Genomic DNA, 26971 nt, shown 5'->3' with positions numbered 1-26971 from the left:
CCATCCGGAAGAAGTTCATGCAGGGAGGCTCCCGGGCTGTGATCGCCGTGGATAAACTGTACGTAAACGGACAGCTTTACCGCGACAAAAACACCACGCCATGGCTCTACTGATCTTTCAGGTGATCTGTGTCCACATTAACGCTCTTTTCTGAGTTTTTTTCTTTTTTTCTTTTTCTACTTTCTCTGCAGTTTTCAAAATGTATATTCAGTTGTCTAAATAGTATCATTAACGCCAATTAATCATCATAGTGCTGTGATCGTTTGTTTTGTTTTCCTCTTTTCTTGTTATATAGATATGTCGGTCTTATGTCACTTAGGTCACTTTTTTCACTTCTTTTTTCTTTCTACACTCAGCAACATGTTTACGTCACTTCCAATGCTACAATTTACTACACTAACATACAGCGTAGACGCACACACAAACGTACAGAGCATATACACACACCAACATACAGCGCATATGCACACACACACACACACACACACACACACACACACACACACACACACACACACACACACACACACACACACACACCACCATTCAGAGCATATACATACACATCATTAGTGAGCACACAACAGTCCATCAGTTAATTCAAACATGAGCACACTCAGATTTGTCTCATGGAATGTAGGTTCAGGGAGCTGGTTCAGGGAAAAGACACTAAAAAATTTTTAATCGATTAAAAGACTTAAAAGCAGATGTTGTTCTTCTACAGGACACACGTGTCCAAAACATGTGTGCACACTCTCTCCTCTCCACAGTTCCCTCACATGTACTCAGCCTGCTATAACCCCAAACAAAGAGGTGTAGCCATACTGATTAACAAGAAGATAAACTTTAACATTAGCAACACCACAATAGACCCTGAAGGTAGATTTATAATACTTAATTTATCTATTCAGAATACAGATTTATATATTGCTAGCATATATGGACCAAATGTTGATGACCCCTCCTTTCACACCTTCTTCACTTCACTCTCTGATCACTCTGACACCACACTAATATTAGGAGGAGACTTCAACCTGGTACTTAATGCAGATATTGACAGGCTCAGTACAGCAGTGAGTCAGAGGAACTGGCATCTGCAGACATTCTTAAACAGTACATGAAGGATTTTGGTCTTTGTGATGCTTGGTGTTCACATCACCCCACTCTGAGGGATTATGGTTTTTTCTCACCAGTACATCACTCTCACTCCCGCTTAGATTACTTTTTAGTTAGCGGCTCCATGATGATGGATATCACAGACACTCAGATCCACCCTATCACTATCAGTGATCATGCACCGGTGTCTATGTCTCTGACACAGAAAAGAGTCACACCACCAATCAGGAACTGGAGATTTAATACATCATTACTTAAAGAAGAAGATTTTATTAATTATTTCAAAAAGGAATGGTCAGCATACTTAGAATATAATGATATTCCAGGAATATCACCATGTGTTCTTTGGGAAGCAGGAAAGGCAGTAATGCGGGGCAAAATAATATCTTACTGCTCGCATAAGAAAAATAAAGAAAAAACACTTGTGTTAGAATTAGAACAAAAAATTAAATCTTTAGAAACTGCCTATGCTGCTTCACCACAAGAACATATAATAACCAACCTGAGGAAACTGAAACTGGAATTAAATGAAATAATTGATAAGAAGACACAATTTCTGTTGCAGATGCTGCGTTTGGAAAACTTTGAGCATGGAAATAAATCTGGAAAATTCCTAGCCAACCAGTTAAAATTAAATAAAGAAAAAACAGCTATTTATTTTATTAAAGACTCAACTGGTAACATTACTCAAGGCCCCTAACAAATAAATAACACTTTTAAAGACTTTTGTGAAGTCTTATACTCACCAGAGATTATTCCATCTGATACTGAAATTGAAGAATTTCTTAATAATATAAATCTGCCAAAACTAAACGAGGAACAGGCTGCAGCTCTGGATTCACCTCTTTCATTATCTGAATTTTATGAAGCAGTACAGCATCTCCCAAATAATAAAGCCCCAGGCCCAGATGGTTTTCCAGTAGAGTTTTATAAAGAATTCTCGTCTGAGCTAGCACCCATTTTTTTCAGAATGGTGACTCAGATTCAGAACGATCACACGTTATCTCCAAACATGAACTCTGCTAACATTAGCCTGCTCCTTAAACCAGGCAAAGACCCCACACTCCCATTCAGCTACAGGCCAATCTCTCTCATTAATGTAGATCTTAAAATAATTTGCAAAGCCCTTGCCAAAAGATTAGAAAGTATTACTCCATTTATTATAGATCCAGATCAAACAGGCTTTATCAAGGGTCGGCACTCAGCCAATAATACACATCAACTAATAAATATAATAGACTATTGTTCTATTAACAAATTAGAGACTACAGTCATGTCTTTAGATGCAGAAAAAGCATTTGACTGGGTAAATTAGAAATTCTTACTAGCAGTTCTACAAAAATTTGGATTCGGTTCATCCTTTATAAACTGGATCAGAACACTACACAGCTCTCCGAATGCACGTGTTTGGACAAATGATCTTTTTTCCCAAAGCTTCAGTCTGCAGAGGGGCACCAGGCAGGGCTGCCCACTCTCTCGCTCTCTTTTTGTTATTTTCATTGAGCCACTAGCAGCAGCAATCTGTCAAAATGCAAATATTAAAGGGATTCAAACTGAAAATATGGACCATAAAATTATCATTTATGCTGATGATGTATTACTTTTCCTTGGGAATTCACAAGCTTCCCTTTTGAAGACTGTCACATTGATAGATAAGTTCTCATCTATATCTGATTACTCTATCAATTGGAGTAATTCAACAGTTTTGCCTCTGAATTGTAATTTCCATAGAACTTCTAGGACCCCACTAAAGTCAGGAAATATTAGATATTTAGGCATAAATTTTTCTGCCAGGCTCTCAGATTTGGTACGATTAAATCACACCCCCTTATTAAAAACAATAGAGGATGATCTCACACGTTGGAATATTTTACCTATATCACTCATGGGGAGAGTTGCTGCCATTAAAATGATGGTTTTACCAAAAATTAATTATCTATTTTCACTGATCCCTAATAAACCTTCTCTTCCTTGGTTTAAGTCACTAGATTCAAACATCTCAAAATTTTTATGGAAAAACAAACAGTCAAGAATAAGCTTAAAAACTTTACAAAAACCAAAACACAGTGGCGGTCTAGAATTACCAAACTTTTATTACTATTTCTTAGGCAGTAGATTGCAGTATATTTCAAGGTGGATCAAATCAAATTCATCAGACAACCCATGGCTAGATCTAAAACAGGCACTTTGTGGAAAAAAAAAAATCTTGGATCTACCTTTCATTAGTTCCAGTATTAAACATCATAACTGCTATAAAAGCCTTAGTATTAACACCTCTCTGACAGCCTGGTGGGAATTTTTAAAAATAACTAACTCTTCACTTATCCCCTGTAAACTGACACCCATTTGGAACAATCCAGATATTTGTCAGAAAAGAAAATGCTGAATTTTCCGTTATGGCATGATAAGGGTGTAAATAATTTAGAACATATTATCCAAGATGGAAACCTTCTTACATTCCAAGAACTTATATCAAAGTATAGAATTGGCAACGGTAGATTTCTGGAATATCAACAACTTAAGTCCATCTTACAGGGAAAATTTAACCTTAATCAATTGATTCTAGAAATGCCTACATGGGTAACAGAATTTCTTAACCTCTGTACCCCAAAATTGTTGTCAAAATTATATAAATTATTACTAAAAACTGATGATTCAGTCTCCCTCCCAGTTGCAAAATGGGACCGTGATCTTGGATGAAAATTTATGAAGAAGAAGAAGAAGAAGAAGAAACAGCCTTTATTGTCCCACAGAGGGGAAATTTGGGTGTAACAGCAGCCGCAGTTATTATAAATATAAATAAAGATATAAGAATTTACACTATTAAGAAAAGAATATATATAAAATCAACAAACAAGATTAACCTTAATACTACTAATAATAACACTATATACAATGTACATGAACACTATATACAATGGACAGAAATATGTTTAAATATCTTCAAAATAACTAGAAGACCCCAAGTACAACTTATACTTACAGTATAGAACATACTATACTGGACAAAGGATGTTCCAAATGGGCCTTACACACTCAAACATATGCACCCACTGTACAAGCAGTTCAGAGGAGAATTATGTCCATGCTCTGTGGTCTTGTGTACCTGTTCAGAGATTTTGGCAGAGGATATGTGAAGACCTATCCACATGGTTTAACTGTCGAGTCCCAACTTCCGCCAGACTATGCATCTTAGGTGACGTCAGTGAATTAGTTATTGAGTCAAATATATCACACATAGTTCTTATCGCTTTGAGCATCGCTAAGAAAACTATCCTCATGAACTGGAAGTCAAAAAATAAACTCTGTATTACTCAATACAGGAATTTATTAATAGATCATGTTAGTTTAGAGAGAATGTCTGCTTCTTCAAAAAACCAATTGGAGGAATTTGACTCTCTTTGGTTCCCACTGATCAGCTCCATTACTTAGTGGGGGTGGTTGGCTGTGGGCTCTGCTCCTGATGTGCTTTGTAGGTGGTCGGGTGGGGACTCCGGAGGCCTGTGTAGCTGGTAGCCTCCTGAGACTGGAGTCCTGAGCCAACCTTCTGGTGATGTCTGTGTGCCTGTCCTGGTTGATGGTGGTGGGGGCTTGGATGGTGCTGCCTTACGGTCCTGGGGTGTGAGCCGGGATGCTTGAGGGTGTGGGCTGGGGTGCTTGGGGGGGGGGGGGGGGGGGGTGCCAGCTTGATGTTAGAGTAGACTTTATCCAGTGTGTTGTTCCCTCTTGTAGGGCATTTAACATGCTGATGGAACTTGGGTAGAACAGTCTTTAAATCAACATGGTTAAAGTCTCCTGCAATGATGTGTACAGCCTCAGGATATCTGCTCTGTTGACTGCAAACCGTGTCATGTAAGAGACTAACAGCCGAGTTAGCATTAGCATCAGGGGGGAAGATAAACAACAGTGATCAAAGCAGCTGTAAATTCACGGGGCAGATAGATGGGCCTGCATTTAACAGTCATGTACTCCAGGTCCGGAGAGCAGTGGCTGTTCACAGTCATACTGTCTGTACACCAGCTGTTGTTTACATACAGGCACACACCCCCTTCTCTGCTCTTACCGGAGGTCCGCATTCTGTCATGCCGGTGCGTTGTCCTGCCGGCTAGCTCGATGGCTGCATCAGGAATGGATGAATGAAGCCAGGTCTCAGTGAAGAGCAAAACGCAGCAGTCCTTCACGGTCCTGTTTGTAGCCACCAGCAGTCTCAACTCATCCATTTTATTCGGGAGTGATCTTATATTGGCAAGGAAAACACTGGGTAACGGAGGTCTATGAGGCCGTTTACGTAGCCTCTCCAAAACGCCAGCTCTGCCGCCTCTTTTCTGCCTCTTTTCTCTACGCCGTCTCCCTCTGCGACCCCTCCTCACAGGGATGATGAATCGCAAAGAGCCAGGTGGTCTGGCGATGTCCACCGGGATGTTGTGAGAGTGGAGGAAGTCGGCCATAACCGCCTGCTCGCTTTGTGCTCCTATATGTAGGCGTTTGTGCCGTCTGTATGTTATAATGTCCGCCCGACATAATGGTGATGTGTTGAGCCACAGCTGAAGCACACATAACAACATACACAATTTCACAGAGCACCAAAAAGGAGAGCACTGAGCCGCTGTGACTATGCGCGCCGCCATCTTTGGCCACTAGTTTTAGAAATTATACAGCTAGTTTTAGAAATTACCACATTATCAGAGTGCTACTTGTACCGGCTGTATTTTCTGCTATGGATATGGTTTAGTCTGGTCTGGCCTGGAGCCAAGGACAGCATTTTCTCATAGTTCAGGCTCAGATGAGCCTATAGTAGCCATACCATATGCAATAATACTCTAGGCGAGTATGACAGTTTTTAACCAAATGAGAATTACAGCTGTGGAACTGCTCAAGCTGCAGACTGAATTGTGTTAAAAACAGATTACAGATATTTGGCCAATTTGAACAGTTGGGTGATCAGTAGAGTTATGGGCTTAAAATCCACTCTGTCTGACAACTGAAATTGGAAGCAGTACTAAAGTAAGAAGTGCTTCTGTAAGAACTGTCCTTTTAACGTGTATTAAGGTACAAATGAGAACATGCAAACAACTTCTTTACCTGTCCCTTATGTTGCATGCGTCAAACTGAAGTTCCTTATAGTTTCCAAGCAGTCCTTGCTGGACATGACTGAGGTTGATTGGGTGGCCATTAATGATTATGAGGCGCATGCAGCCCTGGAAAGCCAGATTTGGATTCTGACAGCCTGCTGGAGGACAGCCTGGGTGGAGATGACAAAAAGGTTTTTATCTTCATATGCTAGTAAACAACAGAAACTTTTCTAGCGTGTTTCTGAAATAATATATAGACAAATAATTCAAGGTTTATTACCACCATCACAGATTGAACATCCACTGACCTCCAAAGTAGAAGCTCCCTTGGGTTTCCAATTGCTCCCACTGCTCTATGGTGGAGGCCAGCTCATTATCCAGAGTCAGAGTGATCTGTAGTCTTCTGGTGTCAAGATTCACAGTGTGCCACAGTCCGTCATTGACTCTGTGACCTGCAACAGAGGGAAGTTTATGTATTTTGCCGTATTTTATATTACTTTGAAGTCCTTACATTAGGTGCCAGTTTCCATATTGATGTGAAAATTCCTCATTTCTGAAAATTTCCCATGCTCTTGCAACATTCTATCTATTTGATATGTTTACAGTCTCTGAATTACGACAGTCCCTGTGTCCTCTGAAACGTTAGCTTTTTGAGGCTCCTCCTCAGAGTCATAGGAACAGTCTAGCACTCCGTACTATGCTGCACCCTTATCCACATGGAACTGCCACCAGTGACTGCTGGGTGGTACCAGACTCAGACTGAGCAGATTTTTGGTGGTGAGCTTGTTAGGGGATTAGCCTGCTGTTAGCTTATTATTGCTGCCTGTCAAAACTGACTGCTGCATAGTAATGCCTTATTTATTTATTTTTATTGTCTTATTTTTTTCCTCATTTCTACTACTAGCATGATACAACATATATATTTTATATATATTTAAATAATATATATAGTTTGTAACTACAATAAGCTCTGCCACAATAAGCTAATTAAAGATTTTCATTTTACATGAGCCATCATCTTTATATAGTGTACCTAACCCTTTCAACCTTACAGTAGTAGTATCGCTCCTGAATCACTTTAATGTATTAGCTTTCTTTAACCAGGAAATTAAACTCTTGAAAAAAACCTCTTTACCTCATCCCTGATCCAATCAAGCAGCAGAAACGCAGATTGTTTTTTTTTTTGTTGTTGTTGTTGTTTGCTTTTGGCCGCAAAACTCCCCAAAACAAGAACAAAATTGGGAGTGCCTAGAGAAAACCACTGTAAGCACAAGAGTACATACATTATACTGCCAAAAGGTATTTGCTCATCTGCATTCATGCACAAATGAATAACATGTCATTCTTAATCTGTTGTGTTATGATGTCAGCCCACCCTTTGCTGCTATAACAGCTTCAATTTTTCTGGGAAGTCTTTCCACAGGTTTAGGAGTGTTTATGGGAATTTCTGACATTCTTCCAGAAGCACATCTGTGAGGTCAGACACTGAATGAATTAATTAATGAATGAAGGTTTTATTGCCATGTGGGTGAACAGGTTCACACATTGGAAATTGCAATTAACAGAGCACCCATCCAAGAATACAACAAACACAAACACAACACGGGGGGACAGGTGTCCTGAGGTTATGCAGCCGACTTGCAGCACTACCTTTACAGTTTGTCATAACCTAGGGAGAGGGTCTGTGTGTGTGTGTGTGTGTGTGTCTGTATACATGTGTGTTTGTCCTGCGGGCCACAGCGGAGGTTCCGGTGTCTCCGCCTCCCTAGGGCGGAGATCACCACACCTGCTACGGATCAAGTCATCAGGCAGGGTCTCTTTAAGCTGCCAGCAGACCATCACTCTTCGCTGATCATTGACTACTTCTCAGTTAGTACCGGCTCTCTCGTGTGACTCTCGCTCTCGTGTATTTATATTACTTACCTGCTCTTCGTGTTCGCTCCTTTTCAGATCCCCGTGTCAGTTCCTGCTCGTCCTTTCGGAACCCCGGCTTTTCGTCATCCCGCCGTTCCACGCCGTACCACAGCTGGCTCCTTTCCCTGACTCACTCACCTGCCTGACCTCCCCTCACCACCTGGGAATTCCTCCAGCCTCTCGACCCGCTTCAGCCGCCTCCACCCTTGCCTCCCTGGACCCCCTTGTCTTTGCACACCCTCGCCTCCCTGGACCCCCTTGTCTTTGCACATTTTCTCGATCACTGTAAATAAACTTGCACCTTGCTTTCATCAGCCACTGCTTGTGTGTCCTCTTCCTCCCCGGGTCCTGACAGAATGATCCAGCCAAAACCGGACACCGCGGACGCTGATCCGGTTCATCGGGCCCTGGCTATTCAAGAGGAAACCCTCCAGCGTCACGACCATATGCTCCGTCTGGTTTCCAGTCAGCTGGGCGCAGCCACCCAACAGCTCGCCGATCTCCGAGGTATGTTGGAATCCACCATGTCATCAGCTACGCCCCGTCACCAGGATTTATCCCCTCCGCCGACAGATCCGCCGGCTGGTTTGGCGTCCGCGACCGAGCCCGCCGTAGCGTCGGAAAAAGCCCTGCCCATCCCGGAGGTGTTCCGCGGTGAGTTAGGGAAATGTGGAGGTTTCCTCACCCAATGTTCCCTCGTTTTCCGGTCTTTGCACATTTTCTCGATCACTGTAAATAAACTTGCACCTTGCTTTCATCAGCCACCGCTTGTGTGTCCTCTTCCTCCCCGGGTCCTGACACAGTTCCCCGAAAAAGAAAACAACACACATCATGGGGTAGTTAGGTTAAAAAAAAAAGTCATCTGGTACAGTGCTCAAAATGAGCACCATACCAGGGTCCAAAAAACCACCTTAGCAAAGCATATGCACATTTAAAGCCAGGATAGCAATATAGTGGGTGAGGTCAGGTCAGGAGAGGATGCAGACGGAGACGAGAAGGTGGGGGCATTGTGGAGCCAGATGCCAGCTCCTAGCCAAAACAGTTTGCTGATAGTGATGGAATTTCATCTGCGGCCGTGGTACACCAGATCCAGCTTCACAAATCACAAAGCGGAGTGGGGGGGAACAGCGACCGTCACACATAGTCCTGCAGAGATATGATTGCCAGCCCAAGGCCGGCAGGGGAGCCGAATTCCTGATGATGCAGATGTTGTTTTGGAACAGGCTGCATGTTTTTTTTTTTTTTCCAACAGCCTTCAGTCTCACTGGGAACCATTCAGTAAATCCAATATTCCAAATTCATTAGTTACCGTCCTCACTGTGCAGAACCGAACCTTATCTCCAGATCTAACCCCTCTCGCCAGCGAGCACGTTAACTTTACGGCTCAGGTCCACCAGGCTTTGAGTCTGAGTCTGTACGGCTCTGGACAGGCCAACCACCTGGGACGGCAGCCTCTGCAGATGTCGAACTGCCGCCCAGATTTTCTTGATTTCCCGGTAAATCAGGTATCCTCCGAGCCCAAACAGAAAAGATACCGCTACCAAAAGGCCGAATATGTAGGTGTCTTCCACGTCGTCAACCTCAAGGGTCGAGAACCACACAGGTCTCCACGAGCTCCAAGAATCGATGACGTATCCAACCGGGTCTGTCCCACTCGGACACGCAGGCTCCCCTTTCCCCGATCTCATAGTGGAAAAAATTTGATCAGTGATGGTGAAGGCCCAGTTTGCCAGATCCATGTTGCTCTCAATCTTATTCGGACAGTGTGTAAGAGACGCTCTCACAGCAAGCACCAAGCGGAGAGATGGGGAGGGCAGGGGGAGAGAGAGAGTGCGACCGTCTCCGACAAGAGCAGGAAGAGGAATGTTGGAGAGAAGGCCTGGCTCACAGTCTCCGCTCTAATCCATCCCAAAGGTGTTCTATCAGGGTGAGGTCAGGACTCTGTGCAGGCCAGTCAAGTTCTTCCACCCCAAACTGGCTCATCCATGTCTTTATGGAGCTGCTTTGTGCACTGGTCTGCAGTCATATTGGAACAGAAAGGGTCCATCCCCAAACTGTTCCCACAGAGTTAAGAGCAAGAAATTATCTCCAATGTCTCAGTATGTTAAAGCATTAAGGCTCCATTTACATGACACCGTTTGTCGTTTTGCTGCATTTCGGCCTCCCACTTACACAGATACATTTCAGAAATGAACAGCGTCTACACGAAGATGCTTGAAATAGTGAAAATGATTCCCATTGCCAGGCCACAAGGTGGCAGTGCAAAGCTTGTTTACACAACATGAGCATGAGAAGCTTTGTGCAGACTGATGATGAGGTAGGATTGCTGCTGCACACAACACTCAATTATAAAATGGCAAAAACACAAGAAAAGATCTACTGTGACTGGTGCTACTCGAAGTTTGCTCGTCAATCCTAACCCTGAGGAGTGTTGTTCATCTCTTAGCACATGCGCGTAAAACTGTGGCGGTTGCAACCATAGTGTGCATGTGTGAGTACCCCCATTTCCAAAATGTGCCGTATTTGAGTGTTTACATGACAACAGAGGCTGGTGCATTTCTGAAATGCTCCACTCTGGACCCAGATTCCAAAACGCATCGTTTTCACTTCATTCTGACGTATACGGGAGGCCAAAACACATCAAAACGATGCTGTTTTCATTTTGAAACGATGTCATGTAAATGGGGCCTAAGAGTTCCTTTCACTGGAACTAAGGGTCTGAGCTCATCTCCTGAAAACACCCCCACCCCCACCAAACTTTACACTTGGCACAATGCAGGCAGACAGGTACCGTTCCCCTGGCAACCACCAAACCCAGACTTGTCCATTGGATTGCCAGAGAAGCATGATTTGTCACGTCAAGTGCTTTACACCACTGCATCTGATGCTTTGCTTTGCGCTTGGTGACGTGAGGCTGGGAGGCAGCTGCTCAACCATGTAAACCCATGAAGCTCTCTACACACTGCTCTTGAGCTAATTTGAAGGCCACATGAGGTTTGGAGGTCTGTAGTGATTGACTCTGCAAACAGCTGGTGAACTCTGTGCACTATGACCCTCAGCATCCTCTGACCCCACTCTGTGATTTTGACACTATGTGGCTGAGTCATTCCCAATCACTTCCACTTTGTTATAATCCCACTAACAGCTGACCATGGAACCATGGAGCTAACCATGGAAGTGACTGGAACACCTGAATTAAATGATTTGGATGAGTGAGTGAATACTTTTGGCAATATAATGTACAAACTGTACACGGAAGGGCATTGTTGGCTCTTGCCGTGAGGCAATAGTGCTAGCCATCAACATATCCGTCAAAGATCCGGTGCGCATTCGGATACAGAGGCATCATACCTCGTATAATACCGTATTTTAGGGCTTTTATTCCAGTGGAAGCAGTCCTAGCCCACCTCTTTCTTTCGCTTCAAAGGCCATCTTTGCCAACAGCATTCTGTAAAACTGAAGGCCATTATACAATACACCTCATTCACACACTCACACCTATTCATACAAGCATTTCATCTGTGCTTTCTAGCTAACATTCGTGGACATTCACTGAAAACAACAGAAAGCAACTTGGGGTTTAGTATCTTGCCAAAGGATACTCTGGAATGCAGACTGGAGCAGCCAAGGATTGAAACACCAACCTTCCAGATGACTTGTTCTACCTTCTGACCTAAAGTAACCATAATAATCTTTTTTTTTTTGTCTTTTTTGCAGTTTTTCTGAATACTGCATGTCCTGACATTGGGCCAAGTTTGCTGGGAAGATTGTGGCATTGTGTTAACAAATAGCAGAATGATTCAGACCTTACCAAATCTGCTTTTAAAAAGGCAGTTACACTTGCTGATGGTCAATTAATAAGCGCATTTGATTAGCAGCACCTAGTTGATAGGTTTTCTGTAGCTCAAATTATCTAGATGACGACTTATTTCATGGTGTAATATTCATGTGCTTTATCTAAAGCACACTATCTGCTGAATCATTTATAAATTATGTTCACATTATTCACTTAGTGTATTTTTAGGGATTGCTAGCTTAGCATAGCTATTTGCTTAGCTCTCTGCCGACTCACTAACACCATGGCCTCATCTCCCATCCCTCCTGCACTTTCCTGCTCTTTGTGTCACATGTTTAGTTATTCCCTGGCCTCCTTTAGCAGTAACGGTACTTGTAATAAATTAGACTGTTTGTAGCTTTGAAGGCCAGGTTCCACACCCTATAAAATCCTGAGGCTAGCCAGGCCCCTGTAGTCAACAAACTCTGGTTATTGACGAACCTGTTTTGAGAAACGTGACACTAGTGACACCAGCTGCCATGGTCAAATGCCTTCCAGGAGCCAGAGCAGGTGACATAGAAGGAAATTTGCAACTGCTGGCTAAGGATAAATGTTATTTTGGTAAAAAAAATAATTTCCAAGGGAGTCACGTGATCAGCTGGACGAGATGGCGGCATAAGCTTTCAGCTCCCAGCCGTGCCAAATAGTGGTTTTTTTTTGGACCACCAGTCTTGATACTGACTATTTCCATGTTTATTAAAGACAGTCGACTCATAATGTCTGCAAAGAACAAAAGTGGCCGACAGGACATTGATGCCATTTTAGATTCTCTGTTGGAAAAGCAACGAGGCTATCTTGCACCACATTTTGCCCAGATTCAACAGATGGGGAAAGACAATGACGAAAAGCTAAGCGCCATCCATGCTGAACTAGCCTCGCTGACTGCTGGTCTTGGTTCTATCAGATCCAACATGGATAAACTTAAAACCTCAGTTGAGAGCAATGCTAGCGTACTCGATCGCCATAACCATGCTTTTCAGGAACTGGAGCTGAAGCTAGCAGATACGGAGGACAGAAACAGAAGATGCAACATTTGCATCATCGACCTTAAAGAGGGGCTCGAAGGTTCCAGTGCTACCCAATATCTCACAAGCGCTCTCCCCAAATGTTTTCCTGCTCTTGCGGATGCCCAGATTGAGATTATGAGAGCTCACCAAATTTACAGCGATGCTCGTAACTGGGGGGTTAACCGCACTTTGATCTTTAATGTGCTTCGCTACACTACCACGCAAGCCATCCTGCGTGCTGTGAAGAAATCCCCTCTCACAATTGATGGGCGGAAAATTTGCTTCTCTCCTGATTACAGCAACTTCACTGTCAAACGCCAAGCTTTCCACCAAGCCATGGATGCAGCTCGCACTAAGGGCCTGGATTTTTTTCTACTCTATCCTGCAACACTGAAAATCAAAGAGGGCGCCCAATACAGGTCTTTTACCTCCTCTAAGGAAGCGGAGGATTACACGGCCGCTGTCACTCCGGTGCACTCAGTAACATCTGCGATTATGATGGATGTCTCGGAGAATCCAGTGGAACATGATGACTGTCCCCTCTCGCAATAACTGCCCCCTATCCTAAGGGCTTTGAAACTCAGGTGGACATGGTTTTTGTTCTGCGTTGTTTGGCAGTTTAAGAACTTGAGTTTGACTATATACCTTTTGTGGCCTGTAGCCCCTTAACTGGCAAGGGCCCGGTGACGGGCCGTTTGTAGTCCCTTTTATATGGCAGGCTAGACCCTCCCATTTTTATTGACACGTCATTCGGCCAATCATGTAACTGGCTGCACCAAATCACCTGACAAAGCTACGTGACGCCCTCTGAGTATTATTGGCTCTGGGAAACCCATTTCTTAACATGATTGGCCGAATGAGGTGTCAGTCAAAATGGGCGGGTCTAGCCTGCCATATAAATGCACTTCATTCGGCCGGCGGACCAGACGCAGCCAGTTAATAGGCTATGAAATGGGTTGTTCAGAGCCAATAATAACCAGAGGGTGTTATGTAGTTTTTGTCAGGTGATTTTTTTGCTGCCAGTTAAGGGGTTAATTTAATGGGCCGCTTGCGATGGAGCTTATAGTGACGTCTACATATGGTGAGCCTCCTCTTGTCATTTAGTTTAGCCTGAATCAGGATTGGTTGTTATAGTTGCAGTTTATAATATGAATATGAATATGAATATATATGAATATGGGCTGGTCTGTTCTCTTTTGCTGCCCCACATCCACTATGGATCACAGACATTGATATTTGGTTTCTCAACTTTTTCTCTCTTTTCATAGTTTTAATTTTATTTTTGATATTCTCTATGTCTGTTTTCTTTATGTTCTGTGTAATAAGGGACTTAACTTTATATGCATCTTTGTTTGAGTTGTGTGGAATGGAGGTTGAGTACATAGTACATTTGCGAAAGTGCCTGTATTTTAAACTCTGCTTCACTAATATTGGGTGAACTTACACTTTTAGTATGGAACTGTGGCGGCCTGAATTAACCTCATAAGCGAAGGAGCACTCTGAATCTATTGAGAAGTAAAAGAGTTAACATTGCATTGCTACAGGAGACACATTTACTATCAGTTGATGCTGGGCGTCTGGCAGATAAATTCTATCACACAATAGCGTTCTCCACAGCTACTACAAAAACAAAAGGTGTGGCTATTGTAGATGGATGGAATCTTCCTCTGAGACTTCTGTCGTCTTGGACAGATGATGCTGGTAGGATTATGATCTCCAGAACCGAATTGAATACTAGAAGAATTGCTCTAATATCTGCATATGCCCCGAATGTTTTTGATCCTACATTTTATAATACCTTAACAACTAAAATGCTTGAATTAAGTGACTACTCTTTCATTGTTGATGCAGATTTTAATGTTGTGTGGGACCCAGCAGTTGATAGATCAAATGTGGCGCCCTCAGGTGATCAGGGCTGGCTACGTATGCTCTTAAGACTTGGGCCATAAACTTGGGACTTCTAGACATATGGCGAACAATTAACCCTCCTCCAAAGACTACCTTTTTTTCAGGCAGGTACAAATCTTTTTCTAGAATCAATTTTCTTTTTGCCTCCCCCCAGCTTTTTCACTCCATTGACAGAGCAGTCTTACTCCCAATCGCCCTATCAGATCACAAGGGGTTTTTTTGCTCCACCACTCTGGTATGTCTGTGTAAACGTGCAGCTAGGTGGCACTTTAATACATCTTTATTAAAAAATAAAACCTATATTGCCCAATTTATTATGGAATTCAAAGAGTTGACAGACATCAACGTTGGCTCAGTGGAGGATCCTAGAATCCTTTGGGAAGCAATAAAAGGTTTCATTAGGAACAATGCAATATTATTTTGCTCCAACACAGGCAAAGCTAGGTCTGCTAGGCTACAAGCCCTTGAGGAAGAATTAAATAAATTGGATCCTGCTTTGCAATCCAACTACTCAGAACATTTGGCCTTAAAACGTGCAACAATTCGGAAAGAAATGAATGACATTCTAAAACAGAAATCGGAATTTCAAATCCACAGAACCAGGCAAAAATATTACTTTTACGGTGCTAGGCCGAGCCATTTATTAGCCATGAAGATACGAACCTGTAACTACTTTTCAGATATACCTGCCATAAAATCTGAAGCTGGCAATATTAGTACCGATCCTGATGAAATTAATAAAATATTTCAAACCTTGTATGCTGACTTATATCAGTCAGAGGTTATTTCAACCAAAACATTTTGTGATAAATGGTTAAATCAGCTAGATTTGCCCCAGCTCACAAGATCTGATGCAGTCAATTTAGATAAACTGATTATGTTAGGGGAATTAAAAATTGCAGTGCAGAAAATGCAGAGAGGCAAATCGCCAGGCATTGATGGGATCACCCCGGAGCTCTGTGTTTGTTTTTGGGAACAACTGAGATGATGATGATGATACAAGATGATACTTTTCTCGATTGAGAAGGGTGAGTTTTCAAGAGATGTCAATACTGCTTTAATCTCCTTACTCCTGAAAAAGGATAAGGACCCAACAGAATGCTCTAGTTACCGTCCCCTTAGCCTACTGAATTCGGATTTGAAGATCTTTGCAAAGCTTCTTGCTCTTCGCTTGGAGCCTTACATGACTGTCCCAAAACTAAAAAGCGTACAGTATTTGCTGGCCTGACAGCCGCTAAGAAAATGGTTGTGGTTCGTTGGAAGCCGCCTCATTCTCTTTCTGTGAAGTCCTGGGTTCTCTCCTTTTTGGATGTGGTGTATATGGAACTATTGACAGCTCGTATCAACAATGCCTCAGAGGAAACCATGAATACCTGGCGTGCCATTGCAGAATCCGTGACAAACATGTTATAAGTCTTGCCTCCAGCCTTCCCACCCCAGAGTCCCCCTCCTCCCCCACCCCCACAGTCTTTTGTATTCAGGAGGACCAGGTGCTAAAGCAGTTCAGGAGTGTCAAAGCTCGCAAAGCTCCAGGTCCAGATGGTGTCTCACCTGCCACACTGAGACACTGTGCTAACGAGCTTGCCCCATTGTTCACGAACATCTTCAACTCCTCACTGGAGGCTTGCCACGTGCCTGTCTGCTTTAAAACCGCTACCATTGTTCCTGTCCCCAAGAAGCCAAGGATCACTGGACTAAATGACTACAGACCTGTGGCACTGACTTCTGTGGTCATGAAGTCATTTGAGCGTCTGGTGCTGTCCCACCTCAAGTCCCTCACAGCCCCCCTTCTGGACCCCCTGCAGTTTGCCTACAGAGCCAACAGGTCTGTGGACGACGCCATCAACCTGACTCTGCACTTCATCCTACAGCATCTGGACTCCCAGGGAACCTACGCCAGGATCCTGTTTGTGGACTTCAGCTCTGCCTTCAACACCATCATCCCTGATCTCCTCCAAGACAAGCTGTCCCAGATGAACGTGCCAGATCCCATCTGCAGGTGGATCATTGACTTCCTGATGAACAGGAAGCAGCACGTGAGGCTGGGGAAGAATGTCTCGGACTCCCGGACCATCAGCACTGGCACTGTGTCCTCTCTGTGTCCTCTCTCCTCTGCTCTTCTCCCTGTATACCAACTGCTGCACCTCTGACCACCAGTCTGTCAAGCTTATTAAGTTTGCAGACGACATGACTCTCATCGGACTCATCTCAGACGGGGACGAGTCGGCCTACAGGATGGAGGTCAAACGTCTGGTGTCCTGGTGCAGCCACAATAACCTGGTACTGAACGCCCAGAAGACAGTGGAGATTATAGTGGACTTTAGGAAGCACACAGCCCCTCTACCCTCCATCATCCTGACTGACACCCCCATCACCACAGTGGACTCTTTTCGCCTCCTGGGAACTACCATCACCCAGGACCTCAAGTGGGAGCCCACCATCACCTCTGTTGTCAAAAAGGCCCAGCAGAGGATGTACTTCCTGCGGCAGTTGAAGAAATTCAACTTGCCAGCAAGGACCATGGTGCAGTTCTATACTGCCATCATTGAGTCCATCCTCACCTCCTCCATCACTGTGTGGTACGCTGGAGCCACCACTAGGGACAAACAGAGACTACAGCGCGTTGTGCACTCTGCTGAGAAGGTGATTGGCTGTAACCTCCCATCTCTCCAGGACCTGTACACCTCCAGGACACTGGGGCGTGCAGGTCGGATCACAGCCGACCACTCTCACCCTGGGCACAGACTTTTTGACCCTCTCCCCTCAGGCAGGAGGCTACGGTCCATACGGACCAGAACCTCTCGCCATAAGAACAGTTTCTTCCCCTCTGCTGTTGGACTCATGAACAATTACCCTAAGACTGTTACCACCACCCTCCACAAACGCTGATGACCCTATGTCTATGCACCTGTCTGATTGCACTGATGTACATATTAGTGGAATATAGTCTACATTCTTTTATCTTTTAATTAGTCTCTGCACTGTATATTTTGTAATTTTGTAATATTGTGCTATAGTTATAGCTCTAATATCTCTGTATATTTGCAATTTGTATACTTGTATATTGTCTTATAGTTTTTATACTTATTTGTTTTTTTTTCTGTAAGCACGAAGTACCGCAGCAATTTCCTAATGCTGTGAACCTGTTCACCCATATGGCAATAAAACCTTCTGATTCTGATTCTGATTCTGATTCTGAATCTCTTAAGCTGTTCAGTCCCTTTTGTTTTGTCTGTGTCTTTGGTCCTATGTCTATGTGTCTTGTATACATATAAGCAGGTGTTACGTGATGTGCATTGCCCACTTTTGTGGTTGCGCTTTTATGACTGTGGTCTTATGTTCCCTTTTTTTTTTTTTTTTTTTCTTCTTCTTTTTCTTTTTTTGGATTGTTTGTAAACTTCATTGAACTAAAATAAAAAATTTGATCGCAAAAAAAAAAAAAAAAAAAAAATTCCACTGGCACTTTGTGATGCCAATTGGAGGTCATCAAAGTTAATATTGAATCAATGTGTAACTTTGCAAGAACAATGTTGGACTTTGTAGTTTTCTTTGGACCCCTTCCCAATTGGCATCCATCCCACTTTGGATGGAGCAGCTCTCATTTAGATAGATATCTTTTTATTAATATTAATTTATTAAACCCCCCAATTCAATTCCATTCTTTTCATTTCATTTCAGTTCAGTTCAATTGTATTTATTTAGTCTCCTCCAGGCACTTAAAATTATAAGGTGAAGACCCTACAATAATACAGAAAAAACCCAACAATTAAAACAACCCTCTATGAGCAAGCACTTGGCGATAATGGGGAGGGGAGAGAGACAGGACAAAAGACACACTGTGGAAGAGAGCCAGACATTAATAACAACTAATAATTAAATGCAGAGCAGGGTATAAACAGAGTAAAAGAGGTGAATAAAAAAGAAATACTTGGTGCATAATGGGACAACCCCCCCAATGCAGCTGCTGCCCAGGATGAAACTTAATGACATTCATTCTGCATTAACACAGATTCATGTGGCATCTTTTGAAGAAAACAATCACTGGGTCAATCTGAAATAAATCTGGTGCAGTAATTTGTTTGGGAGCTGTTTTGGACCTTGGGTTCAGTGTAAGACCCTTGCTCAGCTCAACAGGAATTAGGCCTGCTGACATGAGCATTTTCCTTGAAGCACATAATATGACAACATGAGTGATGTTTTAATCTAAACAATCTTCACTATTGAAAAAGTGTCATATAAAAGATTGGTTGATTAAGTTTTGATCAAACTTTGGTTGGGCAAGACAATAAAGTCAGAAACACATATGTGTGTATGTATCTGTGTGCGTGTGTGTGTATGTGTGTGTTTCCTGACCAGCTGAGGCCTCTGATCTCTGTCGTTTTGAGCTGTGTAGGGTAAGGAGCAGTCGGCTGCTGCTCATCTGCAGCTCCAGTTTCTGCGGCTCTGGGCTTAGCCGTGCTGAGAATAGCATCCCATCAGGATTCCATGTCCTGAATTGGAAACGAATGGAGAAACCCTCCATGATGGCAGATGGTACAGCCATTGGCAATGACATGAAGCTGCTGCTGGAGCTCAGGAAGGTGCAGGCCACTAGCTGGGGCCATGAACATGCGAAGGTCACATTACCCTAGAGGATGACACACCCAAAGAGGTTGACTAGTACAACTTGATACTGAAGGATCCAGTCCAGTTTGGATACAAGAAGAATACACAGAATTGAGACTTGAATGAGACCCATAAGGTACATTTCTTATATTGTGTCTTATAACAATGTTGAAATTAAGCGCCACTACACTGTTCAAAAAAATAAAGGGAACACTCAAATAACACATCCTAGATCTGAATGAATGAAATATTCTCATTGAATACTTCGTTCTGTACAAAGTTGAATGTGCTGACAACAAAATCACACAAAAATCATCAATGGAAATCAAATTTATTAACCAATGGAGGCCTGGATTTGGAGTCACACACAAAATTAAAGTGGAAAAACACACTACAGGCTGATCCAACTTTGATGTAATGTCCTTAAAACAAGTCAAAATGAGGCTCAGTATCGTGTGTGGCCTCCACGTGCCTGTATGACCTCCCTACAATGCCTGGGCATGCTCCTGATGAGGTGGTGGATGGTCTCCTGAGGGATCTCCTCCCAGACCTGGACTAAAACATCCACCAACTCCTGGATAGTCTGTGGTGCAACGTGACGTTGGTGGATGGAGTGAGACATGATGTCCCAGATGTGCTCAATTGGATTCAGGTCTGGGGAACGGGCGGGTCAGTCCATAGCTTCAATGCCTTCATCTTGCAGGAACTGCTGACACACTCCAGCCACATGAAGTCTAGCATTGTCCTGCATTAGGAGGAACCCAGGGCCAACCGCACCAGCATATAGTCTCACAAGGGGTCTGAGGATCTCATCTCGGTACCTAATGGCAGTCATGCTACCTCTGACGAGCAAATGGAGGGCTGTGCGGTCCTCCAAAGAAATGCCACCCCACACCATTACTGACCCACTGCCAAACCGGTCATGCTGAAGGATGTTGCAGGCAGCAGATGGCTCTCCACGGCGTCTCCAGACTCTGTCACGTCTGTCACATGTGCTCAGTGTGTACCTGCTTTCATCTGTGAAGAGCACAGGGCGCCAGTGGCGAATTTGCCAAACCTGGTGTTCTCTGGCAAATGCCAACGGTGTTGGGCTGTGAGCACAATCCCTATCTGTGGACGTCGGGCCCTCATACCATCCTCATGGAGTCGGTTTCTAACCGTTTGTGCAGACACATGCACATTTGTGGCCTGCTCGAGGTCATTTTGCAGGGCTCTGGCAGTGCTCCTCCTGTTCCTCCTTGCACAAAGGCGGAGGTAGCGGTCCTGCTGCTGGGTTGTTGCCCTCCTACGGCCTCCTCTACGTCTCCTGGTGTACTGGCCTGTCTCCTGGTAGCACCTCCATCCTCTGGACACAGCAAACCTTCTTGCCACAGCTCACATTGATGTGCCATCCTAAATGAGCTGCACTACCTGAGCCACTTGTGTGGGTTGTAGAGTCTGTCTCATGCTACCACGAGTGTGAAAGCACCACCAACATTCAAAAGTGACCAAAACATCAGCCAGGTACTGAGAAGTGGTCTGTGGTCCCCACCTGCAGAACCACTCCTTTATTGAGTGTGTCTTGCTAATTGCCAATAAATTCCACCTGTTGTCTATTCCATTTGCACAACAGCATGTGAAATTGATTGTCAATCAGTGTTGCTTCCTAAGTGGACAGTTTGATTTCACAGAAGTTTGATTTACTTGGAGTTATATTGTGCTGTTTAAGTGTTCCTTTTATTTTTTTGAGCAGTGTATGTCCAGAAGAAAGAGGCTGCAAAAACACATGCACACACACACACATACAACCACCTAGAGCAAGTAAAAAGTCTGTTTCAACCCCTTTTTGAACAGGATATGCTTGTGCTAAATGTTGCCAAATGTTTCTCTGGCTGTTTCTTCTGAATTTCACTTACAGTTTTAGTCAGAATGGTTATTTTTCCAGGGTGGAATGATTGTATAACGTTCATTTTTAAGAAACAAGAATTGAGTCCCCAAATTCATATTTATTTTGTATTTCTTCTATTCCACACAGGGTCAAAAGTTTACATACAGACTTACACTCATTTCAATCTTTTAATAAATAAAGTGCTGAATGTTCTACATTGGCCTATTAACTAATTAATGATCATGATGGACTACAGTGGTTAGTTTCAGCATGAAACAGATTCGGTTGGACACCTTGGTGTTGGCTCTCAATGCGGTATTGCATCACTTCCTGTTCCTGTTTCGGAGCACAGTGTTTTGCTGTCTGTTAGCTGTTATATCTGTATAACTCGATTTATCTGGATAATAACATATTTTAGTGTAATCTTCACCTACTTTAAATAGCATACTCTTTGCTGAATCACCTGTATTCACATTACTCACTTTATTTGTTTTTATAAATTCGCTAGCTTAGCTCAGCTAGTAGCTTAGCCCTTAGCCGACTCACTACCAGCATGGCTTCTTCTCCTGTCTCTCCTGCACTTTCCTGCTCTGGGTGTCACATGTTTAGTTACTCCTCGGCCTCCTTTAGCAGTAACGGTACTTGTAATAAATGTAGTCTGTTTGTAGCTCTGGAGGCCAGGCTTTCTGAACTGGAGACTCGGCTCCGCACCCTGGAAAATCCTACATCTAGCCAGGCCCCTGTAGCGGGTGCGGACCATGGTAGCTTAGCCGCCGTTAGCTCCCCCCCAGCAGATCCCGAGCAGCAGGGAAAACAGGCCAGCTGGGTGACGGTGAGGAGGAAGCGTAGTCCTAAGCAGAAGCCCCGGGTACACCACCAACCTGTTCACGTCTCTAACCGTTTTTCTCCACTCGGCGACACACCCGCCGAGGAACAAACTCTGGTTATTGGTGACTCTGTTTTGAGAAACGTGAAGCTAGAGACACCGGCGACCATAGTCAAATGTCTTCCAGGGGCCAGAGCAGGCGACATTCATGGAAATTTGAAACTGCTGGCTAAGGCTAATCGTAGATTTGGTAAGATCGTTATTCACGTCGGCAGTAATGACACCCGGTTACGCCAATCGGAGATCACTAAAATTAATATTGACTCGGTGTGTAACTTTGCAAAAACTATGTCGGACTCTGTAGTTTTCTTTGGGCCCCTCCCCAATCAGACCAGGAGCGACATGTTTAGCCGCATGTTCTCCTTGAATCGCTGGCTGTCTGAGTGGTGTCCAAAAAATGATGTGGGCTTCATAGATAACTGGCAAAGTTTCTGGGGAAAACCTGGTCTTGTTAGGAGAGACGGCATCCATCCCACTTTGGATGGAGCAGCTCTCATTTCTAGAAATCTGGCCAAATTTATTAACCCTCCTAAAAACTGACTACCCAGGGTTGAGACCAGGAAGCAGAGTTGCAGTCTTACACGCCTCTCTGCAGCTTCTCTCCTCCTGCCATCCCCCCAAAACCCCATCCCCATAGAGTCGGTGCCTGCTCCCAGACCACCAAAAAACAAAGCGAAAATCAGCAAAAAGCTATTTAAGCATAAAAATTCAAAAACAATAAATAATACAGCTTCATCAACTGCACCAAAGAATAAAACAATTAAATGTGGATTGTTAAATATTAGGTCTCTCTCTTCCAAGTCCCTATGATTAATATGATTTAATAATTGATCAACGTATTGATTTATTCTGCCTTACAGAAACCTGGTTACAGCAGGATGAATATGTTAGTTTAAATGAATCAACACCCCCGAGTCACAGTAACTGTCAGAATGCTCGAAGCACAGGTCGAGGAGGAGGATTAGCTGCAATCTTCAATTCCAGCTTATTAATTAATCAAAGACCCAGACAAAGTTTTCATTCTTTTGAAAGCCTGACTCTTAGTCTTGTCCATCCTAATTGGGAAAATCAAAAACCTGTTTTATTTGTTATTATCTATCGTCCACCTGGTCCTTACTCAGAGTTTCTGTCTGATTTCTCAGACTTTTTATCTGATTTAGTGCTCAGTTCAGATAAAATAATTATAGTGGGTGATTTTAACATCCATGTAGATGCTGAGAATGACAGCCTCAACACTGCATTTAATCTATTGTTAGATTCAATTGGCTTCTCTCAAAATGTAAAGGAGCCCACCCACCACTTTAATCATACTCTGGATCTTGTCCTGACATATGGCATAGAAACTGAAGACTTAACAGTATTCCCTGAAAGCCCCCTCCTGTCTGATCATTTCTTAGTAACATTTACATTTACTTTAATGAATTACACAGCAGTGGGGAATAAGTTTTATTACAGTAGAAGTCTTTCTGAAAGTGCTGTAACTAGGTTTAAGGATCTAATTCCTTCATTGTTATGCTCTTCAGTGCCAACACAGTGCAGAGCAGCTACCTAAACTCTGCTCCCAGTGAGGTCGATTATCTCGTCAATAGTTTTACATCCTCACTGCGTATAACTTTGGATACTGTGGCTCCTCTGAAAAGGAAAGCTTCAAATCAGAAGTGCCTGACTCCGTGGTATAATTCACAAACGCACAGCTTAAAGCAGATAACCCGAAAGCTGGAGAGGGAATGGCGTCTCACTAAATTAGAAGATGCTCATTTAGCCTGGAAAAAGAGTTTGTTGCTCTATAAAAAAGCCCTCCGTAAAGCTAGGACATCTTACTATTCATCATTAATTGAAGAAAATAAGAACAACCCCAGGTTTCTTTTCAGCACTGTAGCCAGGCTGACAAAGAGTCAGAGCTCTGTAGAGCCGAGTATTCCTTTCACGTTAACTAGTAGTGACTTCATGGATTTCTTTACAAATAAAATTTTAAACATTAGAGAAAAAATTATTCATAACCATCTCAAAGATTATTCTTCATGTTCGGCTGCTTTCAGCACTGCTGGTATTTGTTTTGACTCTTTTGCTCCAGTTGATCTTTCAGAGTTAACTTCAATAGTTACTTCCTCCAAACCAGCAACATGTTTGTTAGATCCCATTCCTACTAGACTGTTCAAAGAAGTCTTTCCAATTATTGATGCTTCAATCTTAAAAATGATCAATCAGTCTTTATTAGTTGGCTATGTACCACAGACCTTCAAGGTGGCTGTAATTAAACCTCTGCTTAAAAAGCCATCACTTGACCCAGCTGTCTTAACTAATTATAGGCCAATCTCCAACCTTCCTTTTCTCTCAAAGATTCTTGAAAGAGTAGTTGTAAAACAGCTAACTGATCATCTGCAGAGGAACGGTTTATTTGAAGAGTTTCAGTCAGGTTTCAGAATTCATCACAGTACAGAAACAGCATTAGTGAAGGTTACAAATGATCTTCTTAGAGCCTCTGACAGTGGACTCATCTCTGTTCTTGTCCTGTTCGACCTCAGTGCAGCTTTTGATACTGTTGACCATAACATTTTATTACAGAGATTAGAGCATACGATAGGTATTAAAGGTACTGCACTGCAGTGGTTTGAATCATATTTATCTCATAGACTCCAATTTGTTCATGTAAATGGGGAGTCTTCTTCACACACTAAGGTTAATTATGAAGTTCCACAGGGCTCTGTGCTAGGACCAATTTTATTTACATTATACATGCTTCCCTTAGGCAGTATTATTAGAAAGCACTGCATCAATTTTCATTGTTATGCAGATGATACTCAGCTTTACCTATCAATGAAGCCAGATGACACATCAATTAATTAAACTGCAGGAATGTCTTAAAGACATTAAGGCCTGGATGACCTCTAATTTCCTGCTTCTAAATTCAGATAAAACTGAAATTCTTGTTCTCGGCCCCACAAATCTTAGAAACATGGTGTCTAACCAGATACTTACTCTGGATGGCATTACTTTGGCCTCCAGTAACACTGTGAGAAATCTTGGAGTCATTTTTGACCAGGATATGTCCTTCAATGCACATATTAAACAAATATGTAGGACCGCTTTTTTGCATTTGCGCAATATTTCTAAAATTAGAAACATCCTTTCTCAGAGTGATGCTGAAAAGCTCATTCATGCATTTATCCTTCTCCTCACATACAAGGTCTTGAATAATCAGGCACCATCTTATCTCAAAGACCTCATAGTACCATATCACCCCAACAGAGCACTTCGCTCTCAGACTGCTGGCTTACTTGTGGTTCCTAGGATACTTAAGAGTAGAATGGGAGGCAGAGCCTTCAGCTTTCAGGCGCCTCTTCTGTGGAACCAGCTTCCAGCTTGGATTCGGGAGACAGACACCCTCTCTATTTTTAAGATTAGGCTTAAAACTTTCCTTTATGATAAAGCTTATAGTTAGGGCTGGATCAGGTGACCCTGAACCATCCCTTAGTTATGCTGCTATAGGCCTAGTCTGCTGGGGGGTTCACATAATGCACTGTTTCTCATTCACCTTATTTACTTTGTTTATACTCCATTCTGCATTTAATCATTAATTGATATTAATCTCTGGCTCTCTTCCACAGCATGTCTTTCTCTCCCCTCAGCCCAACCGGTCGCGGCAGATGACCCCCCCTCCCTGAGCCTGGTTCTGCTGGAGGTTTCTTCCTGTTAAAAGGGAGTTTTTCCTTTCCACTGTCGCCAAGTGCTGCTCATAGGGGGTCGTTTTGACTGTTGGGTTTTCTCTGTATTATTGTAGGGTCTTTACCCACAATACAAAGCGCCTTGAGGCGACAGTTTGTTGTGATTTGGCACTATATAAATAAAATTGAATTGAATTGAATTGAATTGAATTGAATTGAATTTGTTTGTCCACTGACCACAAGTAGAAGGATCTCAGTGAAGCTCCAAACAGGATTGTAGATTTACACAAACTGGGAAGTTGGAGCCATTTTTAAACCTGTAGATTCCATGATCATGAATTCAAACAATTTCACACAAGTGCAAATCATTCCTATGTGTCACCATTTTCCCAAGGTCTGAAAGAAGACCCAAACTGCCAGTCTAAAATTAGAGGATGTTCAGGAAAAACACAGCACCGCCAAGGCTAAAGCCTGCCATGAACTGGAAATCCTGGAACACCAGCGTCACTGTCCACAGCAAAACAAGTTTTACATCACCATGGTGCCAACTCATAGAGAAGCCCCTGTTCCAAAATCAACAGTTTCAAGCACAACTGAATTCTACAGCTGCCCACGTGAAGAAGCCAAATGCCTTCTGGAAAAAAAGTTTTATGGTCAGATAACAAAAATTGAACCATCTGGCCACAATGACAAGAGGCGAAGTAAAGGTGAACCTTTCAAATATAAGAACACTGTCAAGCACAGCGGTGGTATCATCATGCTCTAGGGCTGTTTTACTGTCAGTGATACTGGTACATTCTACAAAGTAGATGAAATATGAAGGAAGAGGACTACTTCCAATTTCTTCAGCTTCACCTCAAATCAGCAGCTAGAAGTCTGAACCTTGGACAAAAATGAGTGCTCCAACAGGACAATCATCCCAAACAAATCATCCCAAATATATATATATATATATATATATATATATATATATATATATATATATATATAGCGGCCATTCGGCCACTGAGGCACCTCAGAACTGGATCTTACGCAGCTCAAAGAGGTCTTAAAAATAACACAATGTCCATACAGAAATGCATTTGGGTCAGTTTAT

The 26971-nt window shown here is 43.0% G+C and overlaps 1 protein-coding gene across 1 annotated transcript in view; it reads right to left on the bottom strand.

Moving 5' to 3' along the window:
* The window catches only part of LOC115776688 (contactin-associated protein-like 5), a 242758-nt gene that overhangs the window by 138763 nt on the left and 77024 nt on the right, over positions 1 to 26971 (bottom strand). The window contains exons 7-9 of the mRNA XM_030724438.1: positions 19206 to 19479; positions 6497 to 6640; positions 6199 to 6358 (exon numbers count right to left, since the gene is read on the bottom strand). Of these exons, the coding sequence (XP_030580298.1) occupies positions 6199 to 6358; positions 6497 to 6640; positions 19206 to 19479 (578 nt within the window). The remainder of the gene's footprint in view (positions 1 to 6198; positions 6359 to 6496; positions 6641 to 19205; positions 19480 to 26971) is intronic.

The sequence above is a fragment of the Archocentrus centrarchus genome, unplaced genomic scaffold (assembly GCF_007364275.1).
Source record: "Archocentrus centrarchus isolate MPI-CPG fArcCen1 unplaced genomic scaffold, fArcCen1 scaffold_36_ctg1, whole genome shotgun sequence".
Classification (NCBI taxonomy): Eukaryota; Metazoa; Chordata; class Actinopteri; order Cichliformes; family Cichlidae; genus Archocentrus; species Archocentrus centrarchus.
The sequence above is the reverse complement of the archived record's forward strand: the minus strand, read 5'-3'. Positions and strand labels throughout refer to the sequence as shown.